Source organism: Taeniopygia guttata, chromosome 4A (genome assembly GCF_048771995.1).
Source record: "Taeniopygia guttata chromosome 4A, bTaeGut7.mat, whole genome shotgun sequence".
Lineage (NCBI taxonomy): Eukaryota > Metazoa > Chordata > Aves > Passeriformes > Estrildidae > Taeniopygia > Taeniopygia guttata.
In genome coordinates this window covers 5,384,390-5,407,199 of record NC_133029.1, presented here as the reverse complement: position 1 = coordinate 5,407,199, position 22,810 = coordinate 5,384,390, and the positions used below count along the sequence as shown (strand labels likewise).

At 55.1% G+C, this 22,810-nt stretch overlaps 1 protein-coding gene across 1 annotated transcript in view; it reads right to left on the bottom strand.

Moving 5' to 3' along the window:
- Nucleotides 1–22,810, bottom strand: part of EFNB1 (ephrin B1) — a 44,061-nt gene that overhangs the window by 9,466 nt on the left and 11,785 nt on the right. The window contains exon 2 of the mRNA XM_030272478.4: nt 6,038–6,315. Within this exon, the coding sequence (XP_030128338.4) occupies nt 6,038–6,315 (278 nt within the window). The remainder of the gene's footprint in view (nt 1–6,037; nt 6,316–22,810) is intronic.

Here is a 22,810-nt window from a genome sequence, read left to right as displayed (position 1 = left end):
ATTAGAGCTGATCCCACTGCAGCCACCCCCAGATTCCACTGCTCCTGCAGCCCCCTCTCTATGAGGTGTGTAACTCCCACTCCAAACTGCCAGGTGGGATCAAAGAACTCAGGAATATTAAAGGAGCAACAAAAACATCAATCCCGAGGCAAAGAGACTTTGAGTGGAGGATGACATCAATCCTCCCTGCTGAAGGTGCCACACACCACCTGGGCTGGCTGAGGGGTGGATAGACACAGATCCCTAGAAATTAGGGATGGAAAAGGATGGCACGTCACAGTTCATTAATGTCAAACTCTGCACCCTGCACGTCTCAGGGTCCAAGTGCAATGGTGCTTCCTGGAGCCCCCAGAGAGCTCTTGGTCTGACAGACAGCACCCACCACATCCCAGCACCTACTATCACACACCCAGCACCCACCATCTCTACTGTCACCTCAGTGTTCAGGAGCACTGAGGAGTTAAACATGTTTTGTTTTCTCCTAATGGGTCGTGACAATGCTAAAGGGGTCGTGACAGTACTAGAGATGCTCTTGCAAATAATTTCTCCTGGGAAAGAGCATCCTGAGATGCAGCCAGCCCAATTTCCCAGGCAGACAGCACCCAGTGCCCAGCTCCAGAGCCCTCTGCTGTGCCAGGGCGGTAGGCAGAGCTGGGCTGCCCAGCAGCCAGGGACATGAGCGGGCATGGGGACCCCTGGGTGGGTGGTTATGGCAGGCAGGGACCCCTGGGCGGGGGTTTGTGGCAGGCAGGGCCCCCCTGGCCCCAGAGCAGATCAAAGCATGGGGTATTTACCTCCCGGCCGGGCCCGGGACACCGGCCCTTTCTGAGGGGGCTTTTCATCCCTATTAGGGCCATGAAAGGCTGAGCCATGAGATCAGCTGCCAGGGGCTGTGCGGGGACAGCGCTGAGCCGAAAAGGTCAGGAGGGAGGAGGAGAAGAGAAAAGAGGCAAAGGCTTAAGGGACAGGGCTCAACAAAATCACATTTACTGTGGTCACGCTCTTCAGACAAGGCTGCAAGACAAGGAACGGCGTGTTGTCTAAGGGCCATTATTTGGGTTTGACATGGCCAGGCCTGAGCTTTGAAGTCGGGAGCAGGACACCGTTAGAGCCGTTTGTGTCCAGCCACCGGCTCCCACGCGGCATCACCATCCCCTGCAGCGGCTCCCAGCGGGATGGGGATGGAGGAGCAAAGCCCCAAAACCAGATGGATGCCACCAGGCTGGCTCTGCTGGGCCCGGGTGTGTTGCAAGCCGGGCCCTTTGGGTGAAGAATGAGGAAGCCGCTTAATTGGAGTTTTATCAGCAGAAGTTCACAGCTCCCATCATGGCATCAAACGGCCCTTGGGCTTTCAACTCCCCTCCACCAAACAAATTGTGGGAAGGAGGATGAGGAGCACATGAAAGTGGCCACATTCAAATGGCATCAGCAAAGAGCTGGCGGGCTGACAAAGCCCCCCCGGCACAGCCCCCAGCCCAAGCAACCAGGGAGGGAATTATCAAATCCCAAGGAATGCAGGAAGGAGCACGAGCATCTCCGCACACATGCACTGGCACGGGCTAAAGGCTTCCCAAACCAACGGAAGCTGGAGGAGCACAGCCAGAAAAGCGAGTATGGCAACGTGTCCCAGAAAAGCTCCCAAGGAGGAAGGATGATCCTGGCAGCTGGCAGGGTATAGGTGACCCCCTTCCTCGTGCTGAGCTGCAGAAAAACGCTGACAGAGCGTGGCCCGGGGACGAAGCCACATCGCAGCAGCAGCGATGGTTTACAACAAAAAACTCTTGCCAGGTTAAGACTAATTGCATCTAAAAACAGAAATGCAAGACAAGGGCTTTAACACAACACTCAGGGTAATAGATCCGCTCTCACTGCATCCCACTGCCAAAAAGCGTTGGATTGGATTACGGACATTATTACATCAAAAATGGATTGAAGGGCTTAAGGACTCACAATAAACAGCAAATGTCTCGGATTTATGAGGAAGCATCTACTAGGACCTTGCTTTTCCTTCAGCATTGTCATCAAACAAGGGCTCTCTGCTTTAAAGAGGCTCATGGGACAGGTTGGCCAGTGAGGAAGAACACCTGGAAGAACACCTCAGCACCACCACCACATCTGCAAACAGCTGCCTGGAGTGCACCCTGAGGCTGAGCGAGGTTTGCCTGGGGTCTCCACACCCCACTTAACACAGAAGGGGCTGCCAGGACCACCACCAGCCCCAAAAAACAGAGAAAGAGCTGGAAACTATGAGAGTCCATCCAGTTCATCCCCTGCCACGAGCAGGGACACCTTCCACTAAACCAGGTTGCTCCAAACCCTATCCAACCTGGCCTTGAACACTTCCAGGGATGGGACATTCCAGGGATGGACTAGGTGATATTTAACAGTTCCTTCTAACCCAAACTATTCTTTGATTCTCTGATCCAGAGCTCTGGGGTAGCAGGGAGCCACTCTGGGAGCTCCTCCTCACGTCACCCTGCTGCCAGGACACGGGGATTAATGGCTCTCTATCCAGGCACCTCATTACCAGAGATAGTAAAACTGGAGCAAGTTCAAAGAGGAGCAGCAAACGCAATTAGGAGCTGGAGTGAATTAGGAGGGGAGGTGGAGGGAGCTGAACCTGCAGGGCTGGATAAGCCATGGTGGGGCTGGAGCTGCCCACGACATCCCAGGAGTGCAGGCACCAGGCAGGGGGGAGGCTACTCCAGTGGGAAGTATTTTGAAGGGAGGGCACAGGACACTGGGGACAGGGAATCACACCCAGACACCAAAGGCAAGCAGGGAAACATCCAGGAGACCCAGGGATGGAAGTAACAACAGCACATCATGATATAAAACACACAGTTCCCAAATTCTTATCTCCTTCATCCTCTCAGCACTTCATCCTGGGGATGGTGTCCACGTCCTGCTGGAGTCCCACGTGCCCCCCCAGCCTCTGTCTCCAGTGTAGACCTGCAGGCAGATGCTGCTGCATCTTGTTCATTATGGAAAGCCTCAGGAATAAGCATTACCTTTTTTTATCCACCCCCAGGAGCAAAGCTGCTTTTAAAGAAAGCCGGGAGCTGGTGTGGAGGGGCTCGGTGTGAGGCTCCAGAGAGGACGGGGACAGGGAACAGCAGCTTTCAAAAGCCTTTTCATTGCTAAGCCGAGGGCTGGGGCCATGTCCCTCCATGATAAAAGTGTCCCTAAACAAGGCTTGGCATATCCAAAGCGATGGCAAGGAGGGGTCCTGAATAGGAGGGACCCTGGGAAGCCCCCTGGCTCCGGTGAGCAGGTTTTCCAACCGCTGGAGAAGGTGGGGGATGAGTGGCACACGCCCTTGTTCCCCTCAGCTCCAGCGTTGCTTCCCCGGCTTAGAAATGAAAAGGGAGAAAAAAACCTTTTGTGTGTCCAGGAAAAGCTCGGGGAAAGGGAGGGAAGAAAAATTGGGCAGGGGGGGAAAGACAACATGTGGGTGGTCTGCTCAGGAGACTTTTGACTTTGTTTTTTTGGCTATTTTATTCCTTGGCAGAAAGAACTCCTGGGGCTGCTCAGCAGAGGGTATGGCCAGATCACAGGAGCATCCTCAGCCCACCCAGGGGCCAAAGTTCAGCTGGCAGCTCCCAGCTCCGAGGGGTTTCGCATCAAAGCTTGGAGGAGTCAAGAGAAATTAAAGTCAGAAACGGTCCAAGGCAGGGGCAGAGGGCACTGCCGGCCCCCTGAGGAGAGGAGGGGCAAGCTCCAAGCACCCTGCTTGCTGCATCCCTATCCCTATGCAGCCTGAAACTGGGAACAAGCGGATAAATAGGATTTTATATTAAAAAATGAGTTTAAAAGGCTCAGCCCAACATCCAACGGGACGCACGGCCGGGGATTTCCCAAACTGGGCTATGCTGTCTTTGCAAAATCCCGGCTGCGCGCTCCATCGGATCCGAAGCGAGCAGGAGCCGGTCACCTGCAGTGACCCAGGTGTGCTGGCAGCCTTGGAGGGGAGCTGGCATCGGCTCAAAGCTGCAGGGGCCCCGCGGGAGCCGCGTTTGGAGTCGGCAATGCACTGGCGGCCGCCTGTGAAAGCACCTCCCAAAGCTCCGGGAGGTTGATTTTCACTTCAGTTTTCGTGTGAAATGCAAAACAGCTCCTTAAAATTTGGGTAATTCAGAGGCTGGTAAATCCTTCTGCCTCCACCTTCCTGATGGACTTGGTTACCATAGGAGGGATCCCATATTTCTTCTTTCGGTGCTTTTTTCACCTCCTGAGCTCGTTTTGGGGAACCTATTTGTAGCCTGAGAGGACTCTTTGCAGCCTGAGGGTCCCATGAGCTGTAGCTCAGAGGACCCCAATTTCAGCCCTCATTAGCTTGATGACCATGTCAGTGCTTGAACTTGACCCCGCAAACACAGAGGAGCCACTGACCAAGTGCTTGGCTGACCCAAGCCTGCCACTTTGGCCTCTCTTCCAAGTTTTTGCCCACTGCAGGCAAAGCCTATATTCAATCAAGCTTTCCATCAGCTGAAGGATGGCAGAGGGGCTGAACTTTGCCATCCCAGAGCCACCAGAATGGTGCAGCTGTGGTAAGGGAGATGGGAGCCTACATGGGAGTTGTGCCAGGGGTTTTGGCATCCCCATCTGCCGCATCTAGGCTGGAACCAGGGTGTCCTGCCCACAATGGCTTCGGAGCCGATGCCTTTCAGGTGACATAGGACAGACATCACCATGTCTGGACAGTGACAGTGACCATTGCTCTGGAAGAGCCTGGCCCTGCCATGGTGACTCAGCCCTGCAGAGCCCATGGTCACTGCCAGCACTGAGCCAAGCTGGCTCTCCAGTTTGTGGTGCCAGGTCATCCCTGTTGTCACCCCTCCTGTTAGGGAGACTTCCCTGGCTGACCATCCAGGAGCCACTTTGGCATCTCCACAGCCACACAGGGAACAGAGCCCCCCACGAGCCCGTCACTACCCAGCAAAATTTGCCATGACAGAAGTGATGAAGGCTCAAGGCTGACTTGCCAGAGCTGAGCCTGGCTACTTCCTTTGCATCAGGTTTATTCCAAATTATTCTGCAGCAAGACTCCAACAGCCCCAGCCAGGCGCGCTGGGGACATCCAGACCAGCAGCCTCACCACAGCACCATGCTACAACACAGCCCTGTCTCTACTGCCTGCCATGGCCTTGCTGCCCGCTCCCAAAGATTCCAGGCTAAAAATACCCTGTTTGCAGCCAGGAACACACGGCTCCCACGGCCAGGAGCTCGCTCCCACACAGGCAGTGACCCCTGTGCCAGCCGCTCGCTGCAGAGCCCACAGCACGCAGCGAGGGGAGCTGAGCCGTGGCCACCGTGCCCTTTGCAGTGCAGCCAGCCAGGCGGGGACAGCCAGGCTGAGGAGGAGGGCAGGGGACAAAGAGAGAGCTGGCAGCACTGCCCAGACACGGCTGAGCTCCCCCTCCATCCACACCAGAGCAGGCACAAGGGGATACATTTCTGTGCAGCAATCCCCTCCACGCACAGACCACAGGCTACAAGAGAATTCCAGCCTCCTCTGTCTCCCCTCCTTAAAATGCCATGGTGCACCAAGACACAAACAGAACAAGCCAGCGTGCAGAATTTTTCAGCCACTTCCATCATATCACACACTGGACACCACCAGCACTTTCCCGTGCTGGGGCTGCTCTTGGAAGCAACACCCAGGAGTAAGGACAAGCATCACCATTCCTCTTTCTCGCCAGCCCCAAGGCAAAACCCTGCAACACTTCCAGCAAAGATGGCAGCAAAGAATAGGCTCCAGGTGTGACAGTGCTCCAGGGCTGACCCCAGATGGGGATGTTCTCCTGCTCCCAGCTGTGAGCAGGGCAGGGGACACAGCACAGCAGCCAGATAGGGACTGGTGACCCACTCGGCCAGTGACACATTCCTCCCCCTGCTCCCATCCAGCGGGACATATTTTCCATCCGTGTCAGCTCTCTGCACCGGCCAAGTCACACACAAGCGCCTGGTGACACTCTCCAGGCGCCCGAGCCCTCCCAAGCCAGGGCTGGCAGCAGGGAAGAGGAGGGCGACTCACATGTGATGAAGTAATCCTGCTGCCGCTTGAATTCCAGGCCCATGTAGTTGGGGCTGAACTCCTGGAACTTGATGGTGAAGCGGATCTCCTGCTCGGGCCGGTTGCATGTCACCAGCACGTTGGGGTCCATGACGGTGCTGCAGGCATCCGCCTGCTCCTTCCTCACCAGGTACAGCTTGTAGTACTCGTAAGGCTTGGACGGCTCCGCCTTGGGGCAGATAATGTCCAGTTTATCCCCAATCTCTGGGTAGATGACCAGCCCCTTCCCAGTCATGAACCTGGAAGAGAGCAGGGTAAGAGGTTACCACGTGCTGGAGCAAAGGCCACACCAGCCCGGCCCACCCCACTCTGATGCCATTTTTGTGCTTCAGCTCTGCTGCTCCCCCTCTGTAAGATGGGTTTTGACACCAAAACCAAGTTCTCCTCTTCCCTCACCATCCCAGCCTGTGCATGGAGCCAGTACAGGCTCCTGCTGACAAAATCAGGGCTGGCTTGGGTCAGTCCCACTTGCCAGCCGTGATAAGCGTGGGCCACCTTCCCGGCCCCAAGCCTGGCATCCAACTGGGAATGAGTCTTTCCACAAAGGGCTGGGAGACGCCGCGGCTCTGCCCGACGGCCAGGCAAGGAGCTTCCTGCAGGGACAGGCAATAATTAGGCATAGGGAGAAGTCCTGACAATGGGGTGAAGGGAGGGATCCCGTCCACGCCCTGGCTCCCTGAGGAATTCCTGTCCTTAAATGGAAGGGAAGGAAGCATCCTGCAGGACAACTTCTACTGAGCCAGGCTCAACAGCATGCCCAGGAGCGTGGGAGGACCGGATGGAGAGGAGCAAGGAAGGAGGAAAGCTATTCGGGGCTGGAAGGCAGGGCATTGGGAAGGGTAGGAAGGCAAGATGCTGATAATTAACGTTCGGATCTCGTTATGGTGGGGCAAGGCACTGATTAAGTTTTTTTCAGCGTGAAGGAGAGGATTAGGGCAGCAAGGAGGGAAGCAGCAGATCATCTACTTTGATGTAGGCAACTAAATGCGCTCCTGATGGGAGATAAGGTGGGAATGGATTTTCCTGCAGAGTTATCTCTGCTGCAACTCCCTCACGTAATCTGGGCACGGGAAAGCGCAAAGTGAGCACTTTGCCAAGGCTGCACGGCCATGCTTCCCCTTCTGCTGTCGGACACAGCCCATCCCTGTGCCAGCCCACCCCAGAAACTGGATGGGGCCAGGATACCTTCTCCTCCAGCCAGCTGCTCCGGCTGGAGCTGCAGGCTCCATGGAAGGAAGATCAAACACACAAGACCAACCTGCTCCGTGGCTCCATGCAAGTCTTAGCAAGAAGCCACAGAGCTGGAACCAGCACCAGGCCTTTGGCTGCAGGAGCCTAGCAGATCCACAGGCTGGGCTGGAGCAGGCAGGCAGAGCCAAAGCCCACGCACCCCTAAGTGCCCTTGGCACGGGCTCTGGAGCTCGGTGCCAGCTGTAGCAGCAGGGCAGACACGCAGACATCATCTGCACCTCACTTGCAGCTTGCCAGGTCAGAGGAGCATCCCAGGCAACCAGAACACAGCACAGGGATGGCGGGCACAGCCCCACCAAGGAGCTGGATTTAGAGGGGTTATGAGTCCATCCTCCCTGCCTGACTGCAGCTCCACCACATCAGCTCCAGAAGAACCCAAAGCAGCACAATGGGGCAGTTGGGATCATCCCAACCCCAGCACCTTGGCCACGTGAGGCTGCAGGGAGTTTTGTAAAGTCATGATCCAGAGAGAAGGTGACCAGGAGACAGTGGGAAACTTGGCCCCTGGAGGGTCTTTAGGGACGCAGGTGGGATGCAGAGCCTGACTCCATCCCAGCACTGCTGCCAGGTGAGCCATGCTTTGCTTCACACTACCAAGTAGGTCACCTGGCCAGTGGCCAGCACGCCCTTCCAGAGGCTTGGGAGCGATAAAGGCTTCCCCACCCACGGCCGGAGCCCTGACGCAAGGCCGGAGCGGGAGCAGGAGGCAGGAGCAGCCCCTGTCCCTCCCTCCCCGCCCGGCCGCAGACACGCAGCGCAAGTGAACACTTGCACGGGTTCCCACCCCGAGAGGCAGCTGGATCCCACACTCCTTTCTCCACGGTTGGGCTGAGTCAGAGGCTTCCTGGCACAGGACTCTGGAGTGACTCAAGCTCCCTCCTCCAGCTCCTGCCAGCTCCCTCCTGCCCAGAAGATGCCAAACAGGAAGCCACAAACAAGTCAAGCAGATGTCTTGCACCGCCAGAGCAGGAGGAGAAGGCTCCTATCCACCCTCATCTCCATACCAGGAGGACCTATCACACCTCTGTGGCCAAAACCTTGGCCAACACCTGCAAACCAACCGGTCCCTGGGCCACCAGCCTGTTGGGATCAGGCCAAACAGATTTGTAAGCAGGGGAGGGGCCATGAAGCAACCGAGGGAGCTGAGAACCTCCCAGTACCACATCCTGCTGGCACCTCTTCATCTCAGGAACTTCAGGACCAAAGTCTACCTTAGGTTTATGTAAGGATAAAACAAGGAGGCAAATCCCTTCCACGAACGCTCAGTCTCAGCTCCAGAAGCACACAGCTGGGATCTGGGAGTTAGCTCAACAGCTTCCAGATCCACACAAACATGGAGCAAGACAGAGCAACTTCCCCGTACATGGAGCTTTTGCGCTGTTGCCTCCAACCGATGTTCCCCACCTGCACACAGACTGTTTTCCCTTCGTCCTCCAATTTTCCTGATTTTTTTCTCCTCCATTTCTCCTCTTCTCTAACAGCAGGGCAGCCTGGGCAGCACAGGAGGGGAGATAAACCTGAGGCATGCATCTCGAACCCCTCACACTGCTCTTCCAGCTTTTCACCACACACAGAGACCTTTATTTCCCCCAAAAATTCTGCTTTGTCACAAGGACAACTTGTGATGATCATCCTAGGGAAGACCAACAATAGCTCCCACTATGCCAAAGGCTGGTTCTCTGGGAAATTCTCCTTTAAAATACACAGTGAAAAGCAACATTTATCACAAGAAAAGGAGAGAGAAAAAACGTCCAAAAATTGTCACATGTTGCCTGAACAAAGGATTTCAGCCAATTCTGAAGACAAGGTATTTTAGTTCCAAGGGATGGTTGAAGACAAAAAGGAATTACACTCTTGACTTGTCTTCACAAGGACATGTCTTCAGATTTATCTTAACCGGGAGGAGTGAACAGAGCAGCTCCTAAATTAACAGGGAAATTCATCGTGCCCTCAGAGCACCTGCTGTAATTTCAGGGAGGGAAGGGGGAATCTGCTATTCCTCTAGAAAATACAGCCTGATTTCCCTGTTTTAAAGTGGGAAGAGAAAAAAAAAAAAAAAGAGATAAACTAAAACTTAGCTTAATCTTAAGGCTGAAACAACTCTCAGCCTTAAGAATCACTCTCCTCTTACCTTGCCCACCATGCCAGAGGAGGAGGACAATGGCTCCAGACTTATTCCTGAAGTGTCCAATGCAAGGCTGGATAGGGCTTGGAGCAACCTGGCATAGTGGAAGGTGTCCCTGTCCGTGGCAGGGGGTGGAACTGGAAGAGCTTTAAGGTCCCTTCTTTAAGGACGCAAACAATTTTGGAATCCTGCGATTGGCACCATCACTGGGTGACAGGTAACATCCCAGCATCGCTCTGCCTGGTGTCCAAGGGGGTGGGAATTATTAACTACAGCCACTAAAGCTTAAAACAAGTATTTTTTCGCCAGCTAAGCAGGTGGAGAGGTCTGACAGCTTCATCCCTTAAAGACCCTGAGGTGATTTTTGGGTGGCATCCATGGCTGCCCACCTGCAGAGCCAGGGGACCATCCCAGCCAGGCATCCCCATCCCCAGCGCCACTCCAGGCCCCCAGCTCCCGGCCCCGCAGGTTCCTTGGGAGCGATCGGGTGGCAGCGTCCAATTTCCTCATTGTTTCAGGAGGTGTTTTCTGATGGGAAAGGTGAAAAGGGGATTTGTGAGCCTTGTAAACCGATTCCTCTGAGTTGGGTAAACAACGGGAGCTCTGTTGGCAGCAGGATGCCGGGATGCCGGAGCAGGGAGATGGGATTAAAGTGCAGCCTCTCCTGTGCCCTGAGTTGGGGGGCTGTTGGTGGGGCCCTCAATCCCTTGCAGAACCCCCCTCACTTCCCCTTGGGGGTCCAAAATTCTGATGGAGGGACTGGGGACTACAGGTGGGACCTGCTGGAAGAGCCATGGACTCAGCCAGGGCCCAGTGTGGCAGGCTTCCCAGAGAGGGTTTGCTGGGACAGGAGGAAGAACAAGCTAAGGAGGAAAAATTTGGCCAGAGCAAGATTGGGAGCCATACTGGGAATGATACCCCATTCCTCCACACCCTCCTCCCATGCAGGCACCTCTCCTCCATGTGGCACACATGGATAGACATGGATGAGCCAACACATCCCCAACAATCCAGCAGACACAAGGATCCTGCAGGAAAGTCATCTGGAACCTTAAAATCCAGCAGTCTTTCAGCTCTTCATTCGGGAAGATCAAAAAAAGGCTTAAAAATACAATTTTTTAAAAGAATGGGTTGACACATTTTCCAACTGCTCTCCCCCTGGATCCAGGCATTCCTTGCACCACATCAACCACAAAATCTCTGAGGCAACATCACCTTTCCCCACGTCCACAGCATACGATGCCCCTCACCTGATTTCAGGCTTGGCAGAAACAGAACAACATTTCCCAAGAACCTTCTCCTTGGAGAAGATGTTCTAAAGCTGACGCTGACATACATATAAGATGACATATGCTAAATGCTGTTTGCTTCAAAGAAATCCAAAAATAACTGGATCTTACATGGAGGACGTGTATGTCTGGCAGGGAAGGCTGACAGTGCCCAGCAGAGCGAGACCTGCAGGAGCTGGGAGGTTTTCCTGGTGTCTGGGCAGCTGAAGCCCCCATGGGCCCAGCTCTCCACACCAACAGAGCATGTGAGTTCTTCCAGATGGATCACAGCTCCCACTGACCGGGAATCTTCTCAAGGAAGGGATGGGAAAAGGCCAGATCCAGTAAAAAAGCCAAAGCTCCGTGTTCAAACTGGGTGTGGGATCCTGAAAAACTCCTGAACCCTGCAATTTGCTGGTGCCCAGCCACACACCAATCCAATCCTGCCCACTCTGCCTCACTCATCCAAGCTTCCCTGGGACACAGCAGCCATGCCCAGGCACTGGGGACTCTCTGCCAGAAGAATCAGTCCTGTCCCTGAGCTGTTTTCCAGACCCCGATGTCACAGAGACACGTCACACTCCTGTCATTGGAGGGTCCCTGCACAGCTCGTCCAAAGCTCCCTTGGTGACACCCAGCCACCTCTGCCCCTGCCTCAATCTGTATTTTCACCAAAAAAGAGAATTGAGAGGTTACTAGTAAAAACTGGAATCTAACTTAGGTGAAGTGGGATGTCACAGGTCAAACAGCATTACCAGACAGGACAACCACATGGTCCTCAGGGAGCTTGAGAGGAGAATATCAGCCAACCCCTGAGGTTCTCCTGCTGACACCAGGAGGTGTCAGTGAGACAGTGCAGCCCCCACCTCCCTCACTTCACCTCTCCAGAGCAGAGGACAATCAAACCACAGGAATTACACCTAATCCCAGAGGCCCACCTGATCCCAGAACACCACCAACGTCCACAGCCCTTCCCCAACGTGGTGCCAGTACACAGAGGCACAGCCCCTTTCTCCTATTTGACTCCCATTCAGCTCTTGGGAACAAAAATACTCCGTGGAAGGAAGTTAATTACAAGTGGAATGAAAAGGTTCCTCCTTCTGTATCTGTCGCCTTCTCACTCGTCCATCGCACTGCTCATCGCCACAGAGGGTAAATAGGAGCACACGAACCCCCACGCTCTCAGATCCCACTCCTTTCATGTGCTCCTCTATTATTAGTCTCCTTTAGAACAGCCTGCCATCTTTTTTCCCCCTGCTAATCTATGGATAATTATTTTCCTTGCCCTTCAGCAGCCCTCTTCTATTTCTGCTCTATCCTTTGGAGCTGAGGTGGCCACACAGATCCAGCAATTCCAGGTATCTGAAAGCAGCTCATATCTCCTTCACTCCTTTGGTCTCTGCTGTTCAAGGAGATATTTTTCACTTTCCAGCCCCCCCAGCTCCTCACCATGCTGGGAGAGGGAACAGCCTCTGCTGAGCCCCTCCGGGGCCGGCCCGTCCAGTCCCCCTCCCAGATACACTCTATGGCCCTTTTTTTTTCCTCATCTCGGGTTTAATGAGGCCCATTCAACCCTCCCAAAGACAAAAGGCCCTTCTCGTTTCCAAACGGATTTACACGACGCATCAGTGAGGCATAAACGGGTCTCCATGGCAACGCTCACCGACCCCCCCCACCCCCAGCTCTGGGATGCCATTTTCCAACTCTGCTGCTCCCCAAAACCCTTTTGTTGCTTCCCTGCCAGCTGGGAGGCTCCTTGCAAGCTGGTAACCCCCCAGCCCACACCTCTGGGTACCAAGGGTGACATTTTTTGAGGTGAACTTACAAGATGCCCACGCCAGTGTTGCCCTGGCACAAGTGCCCCAGAAAGCTCCACGCTGTGACTGACTCTGGGTCATGGTCAAGCCAGGGTTGGGACTGAGAGGAATGGATGGAAACATCACATGCAGGGGAAAACAAACTCAAACTGCCCTTCTCTGCCCAGAAAGGGGGGTGATGCCCAAGGCAGTGTGGTCTGTCCATGCTCAAACACCAGCCCCAGTCACGGTGTGGCTCCCAGCACCTCTCCACAGGGAAACCGGTGGCTCTGGGGATTTCCATGGCTTTGGCACTCCAGTGCTTCACACAAAGGTTTGGCAAACAGGACCCTCATGTCCAACATTGGACTGTAACTCTCCCCAAGCAGCCTCAAACACTGAAGGCTGAGAGACCACCTTGCTTACCCTGAGCAGTCCTGGAAGCAGGGAAGGTGAGATTCAGGGAATGTGGGATGCAGAGCAGGTCTCACTGTAGCTCCCTGCACTTTGTTCACATGTTGTAATCACTGCCATAGCTCTGAAGACCAAGCCATTACCCAGCATCTGGGGGACACACCAGAGAGCCCACTTTTTCAGGAAAATACCCACCACTGCTGGGTTTCTCAAGCAGGAAGTCAGGACCAGGATCCTGGTTTCCACTGCAAACCTGCAGCTTGTGGACAGGTCTGATTTCCCCTGCTGCAGTCCAGACCCCTTCTCCTACCACCAGCCAAGAGCAGAGGAGGGTTCCAGATATCAGGATGCTGGGAGAACAGGCCAGCAGGCTTCAGAAAAGCTGGTATGGATGCTGTGAGATGCCAGTCACACCTCAGCACCCACAGGCAGTGGCTGCCACCACAGCTGGTGACATCCCTGGCCCCAGTGACTCAGCCCTCCTGTGGCACAGCAGGGCTGCAGGAAGGGCTTTCTCCCTCAGCTATTCCCATAATTACAGCATGGCCGGGGAGAGTATCCAAGTGCCAGACTCCCCACCAGCCCCAAGGAGGGTGACAGATCACCACCACCAAAGGCAGCGCCCACAAAAGGAGAATGTGCTCCTTTGTCCCACTGCAGGCTCGGCCAGGATGTATCCTGATGCCAGTCCATCACTTCCAGGGACAGCTGCTGACCACCCTCATGCCCCAAGGAGGAGGAAGAAGAGAAGGGGGAGGAGAGGGAAGGCTCCCAGCCCACAGAGCAGCCAGGCCTGCCGGGAGCAGCCATGTGCTGCTCCATCCTCCCAAGTCCGCGCACACTCTATGCACCCGGACGTTGCACCAGAAAGATCTCAATGCAAACCTAGTGAGGGGGGGAACAAAACCTGCTGCTAATTGAGGGATTTTGGAGTAGATTTAATTAGGGCCAGAGCACTGGCGCAGGCTGCTGCTGCCACCTGCAGCACTCTCCGCAGCCGCTGGCGTGGGCTCTGGGGACTCCAGGCTCCCGCCCAGGCCTGCCTGGGGTCCAGACAGGGAATGAGGAACCCCGCGAGTCCCGCAGGCTCACCCCCCTCACACACCCACCCCACAAACCCGTTATTTCCCAGCACAATAAGCACCTCCAGCAGCGACGGAACCAAGGGCTCGGCCAAAAAATAAAGAGGAAGAAAAGCCATATTTTCTCCCTGGAGTCGGATCGTCCCGATCTCCCCTCGGAGGAATCAAGAGGGGCCGAGTTATCTAATTAATGCTGGCAGAAGCGGGAGGCCGAGGGCTGGGGGGCGGCGGCAGCCCACAAAGGCGGCGTGGGGAGCGGTCTCCCCGCCGCCGCCGCCGGCATCCCCCGGCAATGGGGCCCCACGCTGGGAGTGAGGTAAGAGGGGATTCAAAGGGGGGTTTGTCAGGGGTTTTGTTTTTGGAAACGGGGGAGGGGAAGGGGACAGGGCTTGACAAGAGCTGACAGACAACTGAACAAAACCATAAGGGCTATGAATGGCAACACGACGCTTTAATTGGCGTAGGAATGGAGAGAGAAGTGAGACAATGAGGCTGGGCGGCGGTGGCAGTGGGCACTCACCTTCTCCTACCCGCACCCCAATCCCTACCCCAACACAGGTTGGCAGCTGGAGGCTGCGCCATGACCCCCGTGCCAAAAAACACCACCTAAAACCCACAGGGAGAACATGGAGGCAGAACAACAGAGCCCAGCACACGTCAGGGTTCCTGACGGCACAATCCCAGCCCCGGGATGCTGCAGGTATTAAATGATCCATCGGAAACAGCTCGTGTTCCCGCTCGGCTCGGTGTGTTTTCCGGCTTCGGTTTGGCCACTCGTGCCCTGGCTACAGCCCCGCTCATCCGGAGGAGGGGGCCGGGAGGGGGAGAGAGGGAGAGGCAGGTTAAAAGGGAACACGGTTGGATCAGCGGGGTTCCCACTCCTTCCCTGACCCCTCCGAAATAAAACGGAGGAGAGTTCGTCTCCCGGTCCAAAGCAAAGAATTACTTTGGCAGGGGCTGCGGCGGGGCCGGGCGCCCACTTGGAAGGGAAAGCAGCAGGAATATGCCCAAGGAACCCAAGACAAGCCCTCCCCGCCAAGCCCTGCTCATTGTCATGCAGATCAACCCCAGTCGGGACAGAACAGAGGCAAATTGCAGCCCCCCCTCTCCAGAGCAGGGCTGGGGGCACAGGGAAGGGCAGGTGGGGGGTTCAGCACATCAGATCTGACACAAAACCTGGTGTTTTCCAAGATCCCCTCTCACTTTTCAAGATTAGTTGGAAAAAAAAGAATGGAAAGCTAAGAGCCAAGAGCTGAAGTTACAGCTGGCCTTAGGAGAGAAGGAGCCCCTTCCTTCCTGAGCCCCAGGACCTGACACCCCACATAACCCTGCACCCCACAAACACAGTTTAGAGCCAGGAGTCTCAAAATTCCCCATGGGACAGTAACGGGGTGCTCCTGCTGCTGCATTCCAAGGGGTATAAGAGGGCTCCCCAAATCCCTCCACTTCCTACTTTACTGGCCACCTCCCAAAGCAAGGGAGAGGAGCCACCAGCCTCGCCATTTTCTGAGAAATACCAGAAAAATAAAGCCCAGATATGTCCTGGGGAGCAATAGAAACCACAAAGTCTCCTGGATTTCCCCTGGCTCCCAGAAGTCCCTCACTGTGTCCCAGGGCTTAGGTTTCCATGCCTGGAGATCCCATTGAAGGCTGGGACACAGTTCCAGAGCACCCACCCAGGTCCCTGGGGCTCTGGCTCAGCCCAGGGATGCAATGCTGCGGTTTGAAGGATTAATCCCAATGTTAGGAACTGGGCAGGGAGGAGCAAACCCTGCGGAGGGTTCCCCATCCCAGCTGTGGGATGCCCTGCCCTGCCCTGACAGGTCTCCCGGGTTTCGCCAGCCCTGCCAGCCCCTGGTCCCAGGGGAGCAGCGTCACCCCCACCGCGCCGCCCTGACTCACAGCGGGTCCCTTTGATCCCCCGGCTCCGGAGTGGCCAAACGAGTTCTGGCATTCCAGCTCTGGCTCCCGTCTGGAAGCGCCATCTTCCCAGGCAGCTGCAAACCACCAGCCCTCATCAGCCCCAGCATTACTGGGAACTTGTTCGGCTGCCACCGGCACTGCGGGGTTATTAAGAGCTTCCCAAACCTCATCCCAACACAGGCCATGTGCACATCTGCCCACTCCAGCTAGAAGGGACCCTGATGACCATCCAGTTCCAACCCTGCCATAGGCAGAGACACCTTTCACTTGTCCAGGTTGCTCCAAGCCCCATCCAACCTGGCCTGGGACACTTCCAGGGACCTAGGGGCAGCCACAGATTTCTCTGGGCACCTGTGCCAGGGCCTCACAGTTCTCACAGGAAGGAATTTCTCCCCAATATTCCATCTAACCCTGCCCTGTGGCAAGTGGGAAGCCATTCTCCCTTGTCCTGTGTCTCACCCAAAGTCCCTCTCCAGCTGTCCTAGAGTCCGTTTAAGCACTGGAAGGAGTTCCAAGGTCTCCCTGGAGCCTTCCCTTCTCCAGGCTGAACCAGGTCACCGCATGTTCCTCACTCCCACACCAATCCCACCACCGGCTCGCTGCACTCAGCTGCCCCAGACCTTTGGCCCAGCTCCACAGGGGTGGATGGGGCTGGGTTAGGTCTGGGAGAAAAAGCTGAAGATGAGTCACAGGACCTCAAAAGTTCATTTGTTCTCTCCCCTCTTGTCCTCCTGCGCATAACAGCCATCACCAAAGCCTGGAAAGCCAGCTCTGCTGGGAAGCTGGATCCAGTCTCCTCCTCCAGCCCTGCTCTGGATGCCATCAGCAGGGCATAAACTAACCCCTTTCCCCCAGAACCTGTTCCCAGTGCTGCCCACACCCCTCTTTACTGGGAGGTCCTGTTCTGGAACAACAGCCCAAATTTTTGCCGTATCTACACCAAAAAGACCCTCCTAAAGGTTTCAGCACTGGAAGGAGTTGGGACACTCTTGTGGTCCCCCTCAGCAGCCCTTCCACTGCTCCCAGTTTACCCAGATGAAGGCTGATGGGAAGGGCAGCAGCTGAGGGAGGGGCCAGCAGAGAGGCCAGAACAGCACAGGAGTCTCAAGTTTTAATCCCTCCTCCAGTACAAAGTGATCTGGCTTGTACTTGCTTTTATTTTTAGGCCAGATTTACATGTACAGCTGAATTTCAATCCAATGTGAAACTTCCAGCTGGGAATGGGAGAAGAGAGGAACCAGGACCCAGCCAGTGATCTCGATACTGGTGCTCCTTTCCAACTCCAAAGATGTCACCAGACTCTGCCGGGACACAGCTCCCACTCCCAGAGGGAGCTTTCACAAGGCACTAAGCAAAGCTCATGTTTAAACCTAAAAATAACCCAGCCCTTGGGCCTGGGGAGGAGGAGGGCAGAGCACCCAGCCTGTCCCGCTCCAGCGCCAGCAGTTTCCAATTGCCTGCGGACGGGGAGTGTTCCCAATCCTCCCCCCCGAGACGAAATCCTCCGCCTTGCCACCCACACTCATGGAAGAAAACTGGCGAGAGCCGCAGGAGAGACCAAAGTCTCCCCCAACCACATCCTGCCCCCCTGCTTTGCTGCCAGATGCGATCCCCCAGAGCCTTGTCCCAAGATCCCGCTAGCTCCAGCGTTCCCAGCAGCGCCCCTCGCCCCACTCAGCGTGTGCCACCGGGCTGGGGCCACGTCACAGCCATGCCACCACGCTGGGAGCCTGACAGGGCTGATGCCACCACTGCAGCAGGAGTTCATTCCAAGGATGGTGTCTGTCTGTCCTGTTGAGGCAGAGCCCGTTCCCAATCCCCAACACAGAGCGATCCTCAAACCCATCAGAGCTGTGGGTTTGGAGCAATGGTTTTGGGGTGTCCCCTAGAAGAGGGGGTCCTTTATCCTGGCTTGGGAAAACCCCAAGGCAGCACCACCAGTGCTGTTGTGGGTCCTCCCCACCCTGCCCTACAGCCCCTGTCAGGATTCACCCACACAAATCCCTCACCAGACTTCAAATCTCCATCCCGACCCTCAGCTCCTCCATCCTGCCCTGCAGCTGCCAGCCCCTGGCAGGATTCGACCCACAAACCCCCCACTGCACCCCAAATCTCCTCTCCGGCCTCCAGCTCCTCCATCCCTTTCCTGCTTCCCTCTCCCAGAAAAGCCCTTCATAGGGCTCTAGCTTCCAACTATCCCACTTCACTCCAACTCCCTCAATCCATTTAAGTCTTTCTTTGCATGTAAGGTGTTTTTTTCTTTGCCTTTCTCTTTTTTTAACTTATTAAGGAGAAAGTTCAAACCATTGGCAGTGTCTGCGACGCACTAATTTGGAACTTAGTGCGGTGTCGACATTGCATTAAGTATTTCTGTCAACCATGAGGACACACCATGTCTGTGTAAGAAATTACACCAGCAATTATAGCTAAAGAGGCATGTAAAATTTAAAAAAAAAAAATTAATGTATTCAGAAATGATAACTGACATTCTTATTAGGATTAATCTAATTTTAGTAGACTCATTTATATCCTGCCTCTGGATAAAAAATGAGTTTCAATTTTAAAACCTGGATAAAAAGTGGCATTTTTTAAAAAAGTACTTTTAGAAGTCACCCTGCATGATTAAGCAGGATGATAATGCGAGGAAGCTTAACAAAAAGCTGTGCCATTAAAGGAGATATTTGTTAAACAAAACAGAAGCAGAGATATTTATCAAGCCCAGGAGATTATTCCAGGGTAACTCTGGACCTGGCACTGCTGGGTGTTGCTTGCGGTCTCAAGTTAATGGAGAGAAAATTGGGAATGGCAGATAACGGGGAAGGAACAGGAGTTTTGGCGGGCACATCCTGCACCAGCAAGCCAGGGAATGGCAGCACTGGGGAGAGCCATCCATAGGCTGGGTGAGACTGTGCCCCACTGGACATGGATAATACTAAGGCAATGCACAGGAGTCACTCACAGACTGGGAAGAAAAACCCCGAAAGGTGAGCCAGTTCCACATATCCAAAAATGAAAGAACACGAGATGGAACACCGAGGTCCTTCCTGAGGTTTGCTGAACACCAAGTGGGGCTCGGCCCGTTCCAGCATGGCCCAGACCCCCTCCATGGCTGCTGGTACAAAAGGTGCCCCTGGCCTCAAGCTCTGGTGTTGGCATGTTTTAACTCCATGGCAATGGATGCTTTGATTGGCACAGGTTCTGGCAGAGCACAGCAGTGTCTCTTCTCCCTGTGCCAGCCCACCACACACTTCCTGCTACGTCCATCTCCAGCAACCCCTCACCAACCCACCAATCTCCTCATCCATCCAACCAGCCATCCCAGATGAGGAACCAGCCAAGAGGCCTCCTCCAGACTCACCTGTTGCTCCATGTCCCCACATCAACACCCCCCACGTGTCACTGACCACCACATCCTGTGGGACACTGATGAGATCCCAGCCATCCCAAGGTGCAGGACACGGAGGCAGGAGGGCACAGGTAGCGTGCACAGACAGGATGGGAGTACCCACAGGGCCGGGCTCCCTCCTCTCACCCACATTCCCCCACTACAAGGGAATTAAGCAAAGAAGCAAAGCACCAAAAGATTAAAGAATATGTGGAAAGACTCAAAAGCCGAAGAGGAAAAAAAATCCCAGGCTGATTATTTTATTTTCTCCTGACAGTTTGAGCTACAATGGCCAATAAATCCCAATTACGGATTTTAAAAATGCTTCCTGCAGACACTTAGACCATCAAGGCAATTCTGGGCTCCCATAACTCCCGGTTTATGATGGTCATACATGTCAGTTTTCCACAGAGCCCAGCATTTCAATAAAATGACCATAAACCTAGATTAGAGATTAAAGGACTGACTCAGAAGTTGTCAGAGGAAGAAACAAGTTTTCCTGCAATTGCTTTGCCATTTTTACTGACCAACAGTTTGGCTTTTTGATGGGTTTATGCCAGCAGTAAATTTTGGGCTGCTGACAGCTCGGTGTGTGAGACAAGTGAAGGCAGCAGCAGGGAGGTGCGGGGAGGACACGAGCCCAGCGCAGGCTCAGGCGACAACCCCGAGATGAGAAGTGACAGGGCTCCTCCTGGGCTCCCCAGCACTGGCACGGGAACACGGATGCCAGCTCCAACCAACCTTCCTGGCCCCCCTTCCCAGCCCCCCAACCTGTCAGACTTCTCTCCAGGGAGCAGCTCTGTCCTCGTTTCTCCTCTTCCCACCTTGGCAGGGTCAGGAGCTGCCAGCACATGGGAAGGTGACCCTCGAGGGCTCCCCACTGCCAGCACATGGGAAGGTGACCCCCCGAGGGCTCCCCGTGGCCAGGCAGGACCAGGGACCCTGGGGACAATGCATAGGGGAGCATCCCCGGCCCCCCCAGCAGCAGCTGCCTCTCTCCTCAGCCTGTCTCAGCAGCAGCAACAGCTCAAGGGAGACGCCTTTGAAAGGATAAACGGCAGGCGTTTGTTGTGCTCCCGTTTCCTGGATGAATGCGCTGCTTCCTTTTACTAAGTGCTCTCTTAGGAGAAGGAAAAGGGAAAAATAAAACAGCAGCAGAAAGGAAGGAGGATGACTCACGGTGAGGCCACATCTCCACCGACACGCGAGAGCTGCGAGACGGTGCCAAGGACAAAGGCTGGGATCAAAAGCACAGGAGCAGATCAAACGCGTGCCCTCCCCGGGGAGGGGGAAGGTTTCAGGGAGCTGCCCGGGGGAAGGAAGGTGGGATGGAGCCGAGCCCTCCCGGCCACCCATGGGCTGCATCAGCCATCTCCCCTTCCTGAGCTTCAGCCACTGTTTTCACCATCTGAGCAGGAGCTCCGGCTGTTGGAGCTCAGTTAAGACACGCACACAGGGCTCCACACCAGGACACGGGCAGCGATGGGGACGGAGAGCACCAGGAGGAACCGTGGCTGCACTCAACAGGAGGTGAAAAAATGCCCTTTTCCTGAGGAAATGAAAGAGCTGAGCCCGGAGCTCAGCGCGCAGAAGGGGGCCTGTGCCCTTTCTGCCGGTGTCTCTCAAAGTCTATCAAAAAGTCCCATTTACATCAAAATGCCCTTCCAGACATGCTTCGATTTTACTTTTCCCCTTTCATCTCCGTCCCCCTCCCGCCCCACCTCGCAGCCCCATTGTCCTCGCAGCACCAGGAGCGGGCCGAGCGCGCTGCCAGCGGGAAAGAACAGGAGAGAAAGAAAAGAGCTGGAAACTAAGAGAGAAGCCGGAATTGCTGCTGGTCCCGCTCCAGCGGGAGCTGTGACCCCATCTCCTCCTGCCTGCTGCTTGGCGGCTGCCCCGGGGGACGGCGCTGGCCGTGTCCCCTCCGCGGGGATGGGGACTCGATGCCTCCACTGTCACCCGGGGCTCTGCTCAGGCTCCGGTGGCCACCGACGGGTTCATCGGCGGCAAGGGCATCATCCTGCTCTGCTGTCCCCGGCCAAGCAGCACTGCACAACCTGCTCCCAGCATCGAGGACACTGGTGGCACTGGGAAACCCCGACACAGCACTCTGGGCTTGGTCATCACTGCACATCCCAACTGGAAACGAAGTGGATCGAGCACAAGTGCTTCACTCTGCACATGAGTCTTTAAAATGCCAGGGGAGGCAGAGCATTTCCACAGGTGAAAGTACCAGACCCAGCTCTGCCCCAGCCCCGTCCCACCTGTCCTCCTCCAGCAATTTGGATTCACTGAGCCGTTTCCTTCCCCAACCCTGGCCCCAACAGTGCCACATCCTTCCCTCACTTTTCCAAGCCCCTCAAAAGCAGAAGTGCTTCCCCCAGCCTGCCGGATGGGGATGGACACGCAAGCCCAAGACTGAAATCTGCTCCAGGTTCCAAGCACAAATGAGGTTTGAGTGCAGTTGAACCCAGTAAAGCTCAACTCTAGCAGTGCACAATCCCAATGTTGTTCACCCGGCTCTGTCCACCTTGCCTGACACAGAGCTTTTCCAGTCCTCCTGTCCCATTGTCAGCATCTATTTTTAACCCCCAGCATTATTTCTCCCTGCGTGACTTCAGACACTCTCTGGGGATGAGGTGGAATTGCTGAGCTGGTTCCAGGCAAAGTGACTCAACTCTCACCTTCAGAAGCCACACAGGAATCAGAGGATAAATTTTCCTCCATTCACATTTTCCTTTCTCTTTCCCTCCAAGCTCTGTCTGGGGCTGAAAGCAGGGGAAGCTGCAGGGAGGTAAAGCCAGCATCGATCAGCGAGAACACACGGCAATGCCATTTTCCTCCCTTTTCCTCCCTGGTACCTTTATAATCAGCTGGATTTACCTTGGGAAATATCCTGCATCAACTGCTGGTGTATAAAAAGGTTAGAACAGTAACCTTAACACAGGTGTTACAAGCAGAGCTCTGAGCTGCCAGGCACAGGGAATCTCACTGAGAGAGGCACCATCCCGGCAGAAGGGAGGGAGCAGCATTCCCCTCGCGGGGCCCTGGGCCGAGCGCCGGTGCCGACGCTTCACTGCTTCCTTTGAGCTGGTCTTGCCGGCGCCGCAGAGCAGCAATTAAGGAGAAGGTCAGCAGCGAAGCCCTTCAAGAATCTGTCCCTTCAGGGGAGTATCCAAACAACCCCACCATTTGCTACCTTCTAATTCCTAAAGCGCACAAGCCCAACGCCAGTTCAACGCCAACCCAACGCCGAGCACTTGTAGATGCCTCATGGAATGAGGGATGCGTGTGCTGCATCAGCCAGATGTTGACATTATTTGGCATTAAGAGCCAATAAATAATCATTAATGCTGCTGCAGCAGCAGCCAGGCTCTCTGCAAGAAAGCCCAGATGCCAAAAACGCCGTGTTTATGGCACAAAGGGAGGCAGGATCCGGTAGAGCCGCCTGCCGCGCACAATGCAGCCGGCGCTGCCAATTCCAGTGCGC